A 13,074-nucleotide genomic window follows, 5' to 3' on the forward strand; every position below is an offset into this window, starting at 1 on the left:
ACATTGTATTTCTGGGTAAAGTCATCATTATTCATTTACATGAACATTACATTACATCATTCCAATACAATACATGGTGGTCATGTATAAATGAATCACTGAATGGGCCATTTAATTTTAATTTTTGGACATATCTGTATTATTAGTAAAATATTAAGAGAATTTTTATTGGTTTTCTGCTGTAAGTCAGAAGATTGACAATATGTAAATCGTCTCCTTGAAGTTATGTGCTCAGATATATTTTATAGCTTTCTGAAGCAGTTTGCTTAATCCAATTCTCCTGGGATATCTGCTTTTTGTCTTGGAATTAATATCAACCAATAGAAAATGTTTTTTTAGTCAAAAAGTTTAATCAAGTGGTTTCTGTTTCTAGATTTCAAAGCTGAAAGACTTTTTGCGTGATGATGAAACCCTTTCCCACTTTCTGCATCACAATGCATCACTTCCTCGTCATGCCCTGAAGCATATATTGGAGGCTGATGTTAATCTTGAGAAGGTAAATTATTACAATTTCCTAGTTTTTTTTTTCTTCTTGCTGAAATGGATTAATATATTTAAATATTTCTATCTGACTTCAGTTACATCCACCAGTGGGTTAAATTTGTTTTACAGTTGCTTTTATGACCTGAGTACTGCTACCAATACTTTTATCACTGGTTGTTTTGTTCTTTTTTTTTTCATGAGATAATCATACTCCCCTGGCCACAGTGCTTATGAATAAATCCAATGACCTTGGCTTCACATCGTCTGTTGGGCCACTGGATTCTGCTGTGGCACAGCTAAGCCCTTAATACCCGAGAGAAAAAAATCAGAGTGGGTGAGGGGTAGATGGGTGAAGAGGTGGTCCCTTTACCATTAGTCTTTTAGTCAGTTTTGTTTTCCTCTAGCTCAATATAATTGGAACAGTCTGAATGAGTTTATATGTACTTATATATTTTTCAAGTCAGTAACTTGATTGTTTTTTCCACTCAGGTCCTCCTCTTTCTGTTTTTATCTTTCTCTCTTTGAATTCTCTGCTTGTGTTTAATTTCTGTAATTCGCAGTACCCCCATATCAGGTCAACATGCACACACCCACACTTCCTCCTCTATTCAAACTCTGTTAGCGTATACATTGACGATCTGTCTACCCAGCCCCACTCCAACAACAGCTCCCACCTAAGCCATCACATCATCCTTGCTTAGCAGTTGGAGGGCTGAAGTCACATGGCCACTCCCCTTCACTCCTCCCTTCCCCACATTTCTCCTCACGTGCAGAGACTCCGAGCTCAGACCAAATCCCACTCTAGCATCGTGTTTACCATCTGCACATCTCATCCTCTCTCCTACTGATCAGAGAGGGTGATGTCCTTTTGGTTGGAATGTTATGAGGAACATTATTTAAGAGAAGTGTATGCTGCCATATGTTACTGTGTCCTTTGTTGTATAGAATGAGAATGATTCCAGTCCTCAAACTGACTGCTGTAAGCACTGGTGTTTTTCCCAGTGAAAAGATTAGAAGGTATGAGTTGGGGCGTGTGTGTCTGTCTGTGTAAAGTATGTAGTCCGATAGATATGATGGCATAGCATAATGGTCAAGGACAAGTCACGAGCTCCTCTCTGAACACGCACACACACACACACACACACCACCCCACACACACACACACACACACACACACACACCAACACACACACACACACCACATCTCAACAGTGTGAGAAAAAGGGGCCTTAAATGTGCTGCAGCTGCCTTTTCCCTATCCCTTAACCGTTTCCTTTAATCTTTGTCAATTTTTAAAATCTTATCTCTCAGAAAGCAGAGAGCATGATAATTTGTTTGACCAGTTTTATGAGAATTGAGTTTTACTTGGAGTAAGTGGCCTTCTGACAATGTTTTTTGGCTTGCCCCAGCATTGGCATTCAGAACATTTCTTACCTCTAAATGCTCAGTAATATTTTTCTGGGAGCATCATTGTTTTGCCTCAAGTCAGCTTTTAGGAATGTATCACTTTTGTATGTTTTTTTACATAACTCAGTCTCACAAGAGCCAATACCAAGCACCCAGGAAGCTTTGCTGAAACACAGTTTGACAGTTTGACCACATTTTGATGCAGTATCACTTGCAAATCCATAGTGGCTGAAGCCATTGTGTATATTGTACCTGACATTAGAACCAATCTAACAGAAAAACATCTCCTCTTACATTATCTGACCTGTGTTTTTCATTATTCTCTGTTACCTGAATCCTGTTTTGTCTTTTTTTTTGGTTCCCCCTCTATTTAGGTGCTCACAAAAGGTTTCGGCTTCCATCTCAGAGATCTCTGCAGCACCACCCACTGGAGGAGTTTGTCCACATGCAGACCGCACGTGTCCCGCATGACTCAAGAGATCATCTGTAAGAGTTTCCGTGATTGGCTGAACAAGGCCCAGAACCACTTCCTGTCCAACTGGACTTCCTAAAGCCCATTAGGTGAGTTCATCCATGACTTTACTAACTGTAGCTTTAATTTTGACATCAAATGTAATATGCTAACAACATAGCATTCTTAGCATAAAATAAAACACAAGGAAATAGATGAGAAAAAGCCAAAATTGAAACCAGTCTGTCAGAGTACAGCACTATCAAGTTACCATCCTCCTGCTTCACATTGACATATTTGACCAGGATGCGATATCTTGTGCACTGCTCCAAAACCAGGAACACAGCCTTCCTGTTTGAAATGGAACGCACATGTTATCATCACTGACCTGTGTTGCTCACTGCTATAGTAAAACTAGTTCTAAAGCTATATTTATTCAGAAATCCCTAAATCGCTTTTCAGTTTACAAAATACAATTGGCATGTGAGCTAATAACTAGTGACAGAGGAATTACAGTTATAACCTCAGTCCCCTCTCATATTTATTTAATTTATCTCATATTTCCTTGTTTTTTTTTTGTTGCTGTTTGTTTTTTTGATCATTTTTATTTTGTTTTCCTTTTGTATTCTCTGCCCTTCCTTTGCGGGTCAGCATAACCTCTCTCCTGCCTGCATGCTCCCAAAAAATCCTGCCCTTTCCCATTAAACCCATGACAGAAATGTGAGTCATGATTTTAGATGGGAAGAGGTGAGCAAACATCATGTACAGAAGGTTCAAACAAGAAAGACGGAGATAAGAATTATCATCATCACAGTCTCACTGTTAATAAAGTGATAACCATTACTGGTGTTCTTTCTTTCATGTGAGAAATGTGATTGGATCATCCAAAACCAATTGTGTGTCTTTTTATTGAGTCTATAAAACATGATGCAAGATTGGAAAATTGGTTCCAACAGGGAAAATTTGAATTGCATAATATGAAGACTTGCATAACCCAGCTTTCTCCCATTTGTAGCTTGTGTGTGGTGTTGTGTTGTGTGTGTGTGTGTGTTGTGTGTGTGTGTGTGGTGTGGTGTGTGTGTGTGGTTGTGTGTGTAACAGAGAGAGAGAAAAATTGTTAGGAAAAGAGAAAGTCAGACAGAAGAGAGTAAATTAGAGAGAAAGAACACAGAACATTACGGTGTCTTTCGCTCTTCTTAAATGGCTTCAGCAGCACCTGTGCTTTATCAAATTCAGACATTCCAGCAGCTGACAACTAAGAGTGATATATGAGAACACTCTACACACACCACACCACACACACACACAACACACACACACCACACACACACACACACACACACACACACCACAGTTCTCGGCAGACGTGGAACACAGGCCAATCTAACATTGACCTGTTTTCTTGCCTACGTACGTTTCATTCACCTTTGACCCCAATGTTATTCCTCCTCTTTTCCTCCCCTAACCCCAACTTTCTCACTTTCTCATCTTTCTCTTCCTGTGTAATAAGTTTTTTCCTGCAGTTATAAAAATATTTCTTAATAATGTAAAAGTGTTTTTTTATTTGTGCAAGCTACAAATCTACAGCACAGTAACTATCCTCTTTGTGTCTAACAGAAGGATGTGAGGTCTGATCCAGAAGTCATTCAGGAGGTCTCATCTGCAACCGACAATCTTCTGGAAGCCTGGGAGCACTGGCCGTTGAGGTAAACACACCACAGACATATACAGATACACAGCCCACACTTTTGTATTTGTTTCCAAAGTTCAGCCCCCTATAAAATCAATTTTTACCAAGAATCAAATCTCACTAAAGACATTTCATGTATTGCACATACGGGAACATCTAGTACCATTTAAGCTGGAGAAGTTAGGGTCAAGGCCCTGTTGGCAAGTAATACAGCAGCATCAAAAGTTTGGACACACTCATCCATTGATATGAAGCTTTTGACTGAGACTCTAAGTAGTGGAAAAACATTGTGATTTGGTCAGTGCAGTGTGGTTCTAATAGGTAGTTCTTACAGAGGTCTTTTAGAAAAGTCGTCAGATGGCTAACTTCATCTCCCCCACTGACACAGTGTGCTCTGATTTACTAGGGTGCCTCTTTCTTTGAAACTAGCTTCCACTACAGATTACAATTTTTTTTACAAACATAATAGCAAATTTAAATCACGAAGAGCTCTGCAATAAATGCATCTTGCTGAATCTTAAATAAAATAAGCAGGGTACATGAAATATTCCTGTTCAGTAAATGGTAACACAAAAGCCATACTCAGCAAGCAACCAGGTGCACTGTCTTCACTTTCCTACATTAACGGCACGCAGTATAGAATCACATGCACGCACACTCGCGTCCCTGTCTGAGCTAATGTAACTTAGTCTGCACGCTGGAGTGTGGTTAGAAAGAAGAGAAGCAACAACCACAACCCCCTTTTTCTCAGGCTCCTGCTCTGCTGATTGGCAAACATAAAGACCCAGCTGTGAGAGCAAGTGTGTGTATGTGTTTGTGTATCTTTACCCCCTGTGATAGTGATTCTTGCCTTAGCAGCTGTAAGAACATCACTGAACTGCTCTTTGCTCTTGTTCTCAGCCACTGATTTTGCGACCTTTGGAATGCCTTGTGATCCACTCTTTCCAAATCAGTAAATCTTTTGCTTGGCACTTTGTAAATGATTGGAACATAATCTTGTGAAAATATTACTTAAAAAAAAGAATGTCAACTGAAATCATTCTTGCTCAACTTCCTCTGAGATTTCACCATGTTTATGTTAATTTTGGTCGCGGCCTCTTTTTAAAGTTTTATAATTCTATGAAGACTTTGTTTTAATTTAGGTTGCTGAAATTAAGAATTAAATTCATAGTGACTAAAAAGATATCAACATAAATAAATTATTGTTTTCAGTGTAATATTTGTGTGAAGCAGATTATATGGGTTTGCTTAGCTGGCTGATAGATGAGGTATGCAGCTGCCAGGATGGGGAAGTACAACCCATGTACTGTTTCCTAACCAGAAATCATTCACAGCATGTGTTTCAGTCCGTCACTGTTGGAAGGCAAAAAGAGCTTAATGCATTTTCAAAATGTCTCTTCAGGAGCGTAGAGAAAGCCCATTTCCACATTCCACACTCAGTGTGACAAACCTCAGGAAAAATGAATATCTTCTGATATTAATGTTTGCCATTCATTTTTCTCAAAAAAGCCTCAGAACAGTGAAAGATTAACCAATATTTTAAAAGTGCTTCAAGGAAAAGGCAGTTGCTAAATTTGATTGAATTGCACTGAAAACATACATATTCATATATAAAAATTAGATGACTGGACGAAGGGTCAGTTTTTAGCTGCCCCATGGTTTTTCTTTAAGCATTGCATGTTGATAAGGATGATGTGTGAGCCTGGCATTGTGGAGGAATGACATGTAATCGTTTTTATCAACCAGCATCTTGTAGCTACATGGAAATTATGGATAAAGAAATGGTCCTTGCAAAACTTTCATAATCGTTGTCTGAATCAGATAATTGCTACCTTTAATTTCTCTACTAGTCCTGCAAATTTTATCTAATTACTTAAGTACTTTATTTTAAACCTTTTCTCTGTTTGTAAGTAGATTATTTTGTTTCATTCAGGAGGCAGGCAGTGCAGACATTTGAGCACTAATAATCTGGAACCCCCTCATTCTCAGGAAATTAGACTTTATTCTAAAGCCTTCGCTGTGATTGGCAGTAATTACTGTGAAAAGAGGGCTGTGAATTTTCTTCTCAGGCAAAACCTGGCAAATGCAGAATTTTTGTAAAAATGTACTTAAAAAATCTGAATCACTGTATTTCTTAAAAACATTGTGACATGGTATATCTTTGTTGCATTATTTGCTACAAGCAGCTTAAGTGTTTACAAGTTGTAAGGAGTCTTTCTTGCTGTTGTGGAGAAAATCTACAGATGGTTACGTGAAGATCATTTAGAGCAGGGATCCTCAATCCAGGCCTCGAGGTTCCGGTGTCCTGCAGGTTTTAGTTGTGTCCCATATCCAACAACCTGAGTCAAATACAGACGTCATTAGCAGGACTCTGGAGAACTGAGGCGGTAATTCAGCCATTTGAATCAGATTTGTTGGATCAGGAACAAATCTAAAACCTGCAGGACACCGGACCTCGAGACCTGGATTTGAGGATCCCTGGGTTTAGAGCCTGTTAAATCAGCTGAATCTCTTAAGATGGTCAGATTAAACAACTCCTACTCCTATTCATAGGGGTCATTATAATTTTTCACACAGAAGCCCTGTTATAGTACATCTGGTAACATTTCTAGCTATCATGCTTTACGGCACTAGAATGGTTTACATTATTAGAACAAACAACTGTTTGCTCCTCTAACTCTGTAACTCCTTTACAGGCTAATTCTGTTATATAGTCTAATAATTCAGGTCACAAAGTTGTGTAAATGTAGTTAATATGTGTGACTTATGTTAACAATTAATTAGGATACCCTCTGAGGGTCTGTTCTGTTCTAAATTGCTGTGTGCTTGAGCGGAAACTTGAACTTTAGTAACCTCATACAGAGTCTGCTTCGAGGTTACTCGAGGATGATCTTCCTCTGCTGCCTGGCTGTCTGTGTGTGTGTACATGTTCCTACATGGATGTGCATCTGTATTAGTCACCGAAGATAACATGGGCAGTATCCCACTAGAGAAATGACACATTAGTTCAGTCACACAAAAGCATTTTCAGTACATGGCAAAATACTTACTCGTGCAGACGTGCATATAAATTTTTCGCTGGGGTGACTACTAAAGTACAGTGTTCAACACACACGCACAATCTGAGACCTTTTTTAATGCACTTTGACAGCCACACAAGACATTTTATACAAAGACCATGACACCCAGTCAGCACAACATACAGACACATACACAATTATCACCACAGTTCTTTGTGTATGAAAAATCAGGAAAGCATGTGACGATCTGATGTGGCTTCAGGCCTCAGCTGCCAAAGTAACCGCATACAAAACGAGCTCAACGGGTGTGTCCGTGGGTCGCAACAGGTCTTTTAAATCAGTCTTACTTTCTCTTTGAATAATAACTGCATTGAATATTTGTTTGCCAGGCAAATAACAGTCGAATAAAAATTATATGCGTAAAGTAGGCAACAGTTGGTATTAAGTCACACAAAAAATTGTTTTTCATTTGAAGCAGAATGCATGGCATTCAGAAATGTGTGCGTTCTACTTTATCTAGCTTGAGAGGGATTGTGTTTTTGTGTGTGCATGTGTGTTCTGTGTCATTGAGCATGTACTCAGTAACAGTTGTCAGAATAATAGGGCTGCACTTGTGGAGCCTCCGGATTGTTTGCCAGTTAGAGAATGCCCGATAGTAACCTTTCTTTGTTCTGGTACCTTCCTCTGCCTTTTGCGCTCATTTCTATCTCCTGCTGCAGTCTCTCACTCAATATCTTTCTTTCTTTCTTTCTTTCTTTCTTTCTTTCTTTCTTTCTTTCTTTCTTTCTTTCTTTCTTTCTTTCTTCTTTTCTTTCTTCCCTTCTTTCTTTCTTTATTTCTTTCTTTCTTCGTTCTTTCTTTCTTCTTTCTTTCTTTCTTCTTTATTCCCTTCTTCCTTCCTTTCTTTCTTTCTTTCTTTCTTTCTTTCTTTCTTCCCCTTCTTCCTTTCTTTCTTTCTTTCTTTCTTTCTTTCTTCTTTCTTTCTTTCTTTCTTTCTATTTCATCTCATTTCATCTCATTTTGTCAGGGAAGGGTCTGAAAAGCATCTATCCTTAACACAGAAAGTGCCCTCCTCTGTTTCACACTTAGGAAACTAAAATCCACCTTATTTATGCCCTTTGTTTTTCTTGAGCAAAAAACATCCTTCCTTGTCACAAGTTGGTGACCTAATTGCGTGTGTAGGTTAAGTGACCAGGTTAGGAACTTCAACAGTGAACCAGTGTGGATTGTCTCATGACCTGTAGTAACCTCAGTGTGAACCAATGAACTCCCTGCTTCCTTCAGTCTGATGTAACAATGCAAATGTATGTTGCTATCACAATAGTTCATTTTTTTTCTGAGGCTTGAAGGACTACGCAATAAGAGGCTTAGTGTTTTTAGATTTGTTAGTTTATGCCAGCATCAAACAAATGTTTCAGTGAATGATGAATTAATGACACATGAAAATTGAAGTGAAAGGTCTTTTCCCCGTTGCCTGGGTGGACATAAAAACACACACATAAGCAGCAGAAAACTGGCAGAGATGTGTGCTTCTGAAAGTTGAGTAGTACTAGACGAGCAGTCCAAGTTCTGTGTTGTGTTGCTTAGAGGAGACAGTACGGCACCACCCCCTAACTTGTTACAAAATAGCTTCATATTGAAGATGTAAATTATAATAAATACCATCATCACAGCTGCTTTTTATGTAAGACGCCGTGCAATTGCATGCAAGTCACATGCAGAATTACGTGTTGGATGTTATCTGACCTTTCCTCGCGCACACACATACACAGGCATAATGATAGACCAGCAACACCAGTTAAATTTATCTAGTCAGGCAGACAGCTAAGTGCTAAATGTCTCCGCCCCCTCAGTGCAGCACTTGACTTCCACGTCCAGAATACCAACCATAGAACAGATGAATATATAACCTTGGATGTCTTCACACTTCCAGCGTCTCACACAGAGACACTCACATAGTTCATATTACTATTGTGACAAATGATAGCTTTTCAAATGAGGATTTAGACATATTATTTTCAGTTCGCTCATTACGTGTGAACTAAAGTCATAGATTCTTAAAGTATGCAGTTACTTTACTGTAAAAAAATAAATAAATAAATAAAAAAGCATGATGGTAAACTTGCACCCAGGCAACATCAAAGACAATATCTCTATTGTGTAGACCAACCAAAGATTACCAACTGATTTTTTTTGTGTGTGCATGCACAGGTCTGTAATTTGTCTTGCAGCCACATAGCAATCATCATTATGCTGACATTTCCATCTGCCTCTCTCTACTACAGCTTGCCAATATGAAGAGTTGGAAGGATATGCGAAAGGAGATCCTGTATCTAACTGCGAATGCCACAGGGTCTCCAAATCAGATGTACCAGGCCGTGTCAGTATCATCTGTGGGCACCCCGAGGGAGGCGGCCTTAAAATCAAATCTCTCAACTGGTATGAAGACAATAACTACAAGGCCCTTTTTGGAAACCATGGCAATGATAGTGACAGTGAACCCATCTCCACTTACGACAACTCCTCCAGTAAGTGTCCAGAGCTCAATCATTGATTTTATTTCATATTTTTCCAATTTATTAGTCTGATTTTTTTTTTTTTTTTTTTTTTGTTGTTACTACTTTTTATTACCTCAGATCCGTGCCAGGACATAGACACGGTTCAACATTCAAATGTCTCTGTTTGTTTTCTAGCTCCTTATTGTAACAATTTGATGAAGAGCTTGGAGTCCAGCCCTATTTCCAGGATGATCTGGCGAGCTCTAAAACCCCTTCTCATGGGGAAGATCCTTTATACACCAGACACTCCAGCGACACAGAGGATCATCCATGAGGTACAGTTGTCTCCTCGCATCTAAAATCCCCATCAAAGTTACATGTGAAGCATTAAATAAAAATGATCTTTGGTGGGCTTTCCAGGTTAATAAGACCTTCCAGGAGCTGGGTGTGCTGAGGGACCTTGGAGGGATGTGGGAGGAGATGAGGCCCAAGATTTGGAACTTCATGGAGAATAGTGAGGAAATGGACTTGGTCAGGGTGAGTGGGTGTGGTGGCATTTTACTTTGACACACATTCGAGCTGCCTGCTCTGTGTTCTTCCTGTTTACACGACATCTCCATTACTGAAATGTCATTATATGTAATTATATATCTGATGTGACCTGAATGTCACAAAGTGTGTTTATGAAAGTATTTCAAGCTGCAGAGAGAGAGAGAGAGAACAGGAGAGATAAAAATCTGAGATGGTTGAAAGGGAAGCCATGAATCTGACCACAGAACCAAATGAGAAGCTCTTAAGCTAGCACTATTTTCACTCAAATTAGACCAAAGCAGTATCAGTCTACTTGTTCTACTGAGATCACTGAGTATAGAACTGCAGGCATCCTATTGGAATCAGTCTTTTATATATATATATATATATATATATATATATATATATATATATATATATATATATATATATATATATATATGTGTAAATGGTAATGGACTAGCTCTTATATAGCGCTTTTCTACTCAGTCAGAGCACTCAAAGCACTTAATATATATATATATATATATTTATGTGTGTGTGTATATATATTTTTTTTTTTTTATATAGTTCATAACATGGCTGTTCCTTAAAGCGATGTTCATTTTTCTATGTAAAATATCTAGGCACCTCCTGGTGGTGAGAGGTTGTAAAATTTCTTTGACGTTATTTGCTGAGACTGTTGCATGTTTATGAAAAATATTTGTTCTTTATATCAGTGAACTGCATTTTTAATTTTTTAATTAATGCTAAGTTTCTGTCAGTGATAAGCCACCCTGTAAGGATATTAAAAGTACGTTTTGTTGTTGTTTAAATTAATAGATTCAAATTAAAGCTCCGTACAGAAGTTTTAAAATGAACAAAATAACAACAAAAGTAATAAAATTAATTTTAAATTAAATTTAACAAGCCTGAAGGCATACCGGGATTATTTTTGCTTTTTTTTTTTTTTTTTACAGTTTGATACACATTTTACAGCACAGAAAGGGAGAAGGTTAAAATGGAAAATAAAGTAAAAAAATTTTTTAAATTTCAGCTTTGACCTGTGACCTTTTTAATCTTAGGGTTTTTTGTTTTTTTTTATCAAAACCAGCAGTGATACATTGATTCTTTGTTATGAAATGTAAACTTTTCTTTTTGCAGACACTGCTCCAGAATAATGCCAGTGCTGCCTTCCTTAACACCCAGCTCAGTGAGACTGAGTGGCATGTGTCAGATGTAGCAGCCTTCCTGTCTAAGACCTCAGCAGGCAAAAGACATGCAGGATCAGTCTACACCTGGAGAGATGTCTTCAATGAAACTGACCAGGCCATACAGACCATTTCACGTTTCATGGAGGTTAGTGTTAATAAAGACTTCAAATCAATGTCAAACAAATCAATGTGGTGATGCACTGTGGCATGAAATGAAACTAAAATGTTTTGTGCCATTTTTGACAAAACCATTTCAGTCTGCATATGTAGATGTGCAGTTATATTACCGTGTGGTCATGTTTGCAGGGACTTTGCCATTAAAGCCATGGTTTAATGTTTGCAGAACAGGTCTTACTGCATGTAGAAAAATTACTGCTAATTGTACATTTGTGACATCAAATTGTAGCTTATCCATCATCTTCCACTGTAGTTCAGTGCATTTGAACTGCTTGCAGATCCTGTCACAGCTATTAAAAGCTTTAAAATCTAATATTCTTTCACCTTCCTTCCTTCATTAAATTGAGTTATTGCCGTGCAGATTTGGTCACTGCTTCTTGTCTGTTTGATCAGTATGCCAGAGCCAAAAGCCTTAGTGATAAACAGCCACCTTTAAACTCCCTGTCTAATGTCGATCACTGTTTTTGCTCTTGTGAATTGTTTTTACGTTAATATTTAGCCATATTTGAATTGAGATGCCTATAACATAAACGACATGGTTGAGATATAACTGTGATCTATTAGTGTTTTCCATTCCAAAGACTGATGATTTTATTACTACAATTGATCATTTTATTGTTTATCTCATGACCTAGTGTTCTCTACCCACCATGGATAATGTTATTAAATCCACAAACAGAACACAAATCATTTATAAATCAGGAATTTCAAAACCTCAGTTAAGGTCAATTAGATGTCCTCATCACAACAAATCATGATTAAATAACTGATTTTAAGCAGGATCACAAACAAGTCACTGACCCTACTGACTATGCTTCACCCTTTAAGACCATATGATGTGCGTAAAATGAGGCTTGCCACACTAGAGAATAAATATCATTTCGAGAACTGAGTATTTAAGCAGGAACTTTTAACATTTGTGAGTAACAGCTGAGTAGTTGTTTTGGAGCTGTTAAGGATTTGCCACTAAAATGGACGACTGCAGGCTGATGACATCTTCAAAATAAACAATTACTCCTAACTGGTCGACACCATTCAGATACAGTTACTTACCTTGTAAAAGCTATTGCAAACGGTTCTTTTTTTCTAGTAAAACTCTAATCAAACCTCCCTTTATCCAAATCCTTCTCCTTCAGTGTGTGAACCTGGACAAGCTCGAGCCAGTAGCTAATGAGGAGCGTTTGGTCAACAAGTCCATGGGTCTTCTTAATAACCAAAAGTTCTGGGCTGGAATTGTGTTTCCTGACATCACACACAACAACAGCACTGACCTGCCACCTAATGTCAATTACAAAATCCGCATGGACATTGATAATGTGGAGAGAACTAACAAAATTAAAGATGGGTAAGTGGCTGTGTTCACCAGGCAGTTTTTATTTATTGTCCAGTTCTAGTGTTTATATGATAATCTTGATTTTCATCTTGCTTTGCAGCTATTGGGATCCTGGTCCCAGGGCTGACCCCTTTGAGGACCTTCGGTATATCTGGGTGGGGTTTCTTACCTGCAGGATGTAATTGAGCAAGGAATTATCAGAGCTGTCACTGGCGCCAAGGAGAAGACAGGAATCTATATTCAGCAGATGCCCTACCCCTGTTATGTTGATGATATGTAAGTGAATGCTGT

General features: G+C 38.3%; 1 protein-coding gene across 1 annotated transcript in view; it reads left to right on the forward strand.

Annotated features, from left to right (window-relative positions):
- The window catches only part of LOC115783640 (phospholipid-transporting ATPase ABCA1-like), a 36,448-nt gene that overhangs the window by 10,183 nt on the left and 13,191 nt on the right, over positions 1–13,074 (forward strand). Inside the window, 13 exon segments of the mRNA XM_030734560.1 lie at positions 348–496; positions 2,265–2,427; positions 2,430–2,455; positions 3,962–4,022; positions 4,025–4,047; positions 9,337–9,433; positions 9,436–9,579; positions 9,745–9,884; positions 9,970–10,086; positions 11,224–11,418; positions 12,587–12,795; positions 12,884–12,945; positions 12,948–13,059. Of these exon segments, the coding sequence (XP_030590420.1) occupies positions 348–496; positions 2,265–2,427; positions 2,430–2,455; positions 3,962–4,022; positions 4,025–4,047; positions 9,337–9,433; positions 9,436–9,579; positions 9,745–9,884; positions 9,970–10,086; positions 11,224–11,418; positions 12,587–12,795; positions 12,884–12,945; positions 12,948–13,059 (1,498 nt within the window).

The sequence above is a fragment of the Archocentrus centrarchus genome, chromosome 1 (assembly GCF_007364275.1).
Source record: "Archocentrus centrarchus isolate MPI-CPG fArcCen1 chromosome 1, fArcCen1, whole genome shotgun sequence".
Lineage (NCBI taxonomy): Eukaryota > Metazoa > Chordata > Actinopteri > Cichliformes > Cichlidae > Archocentrus > Archocentrus centrarchus.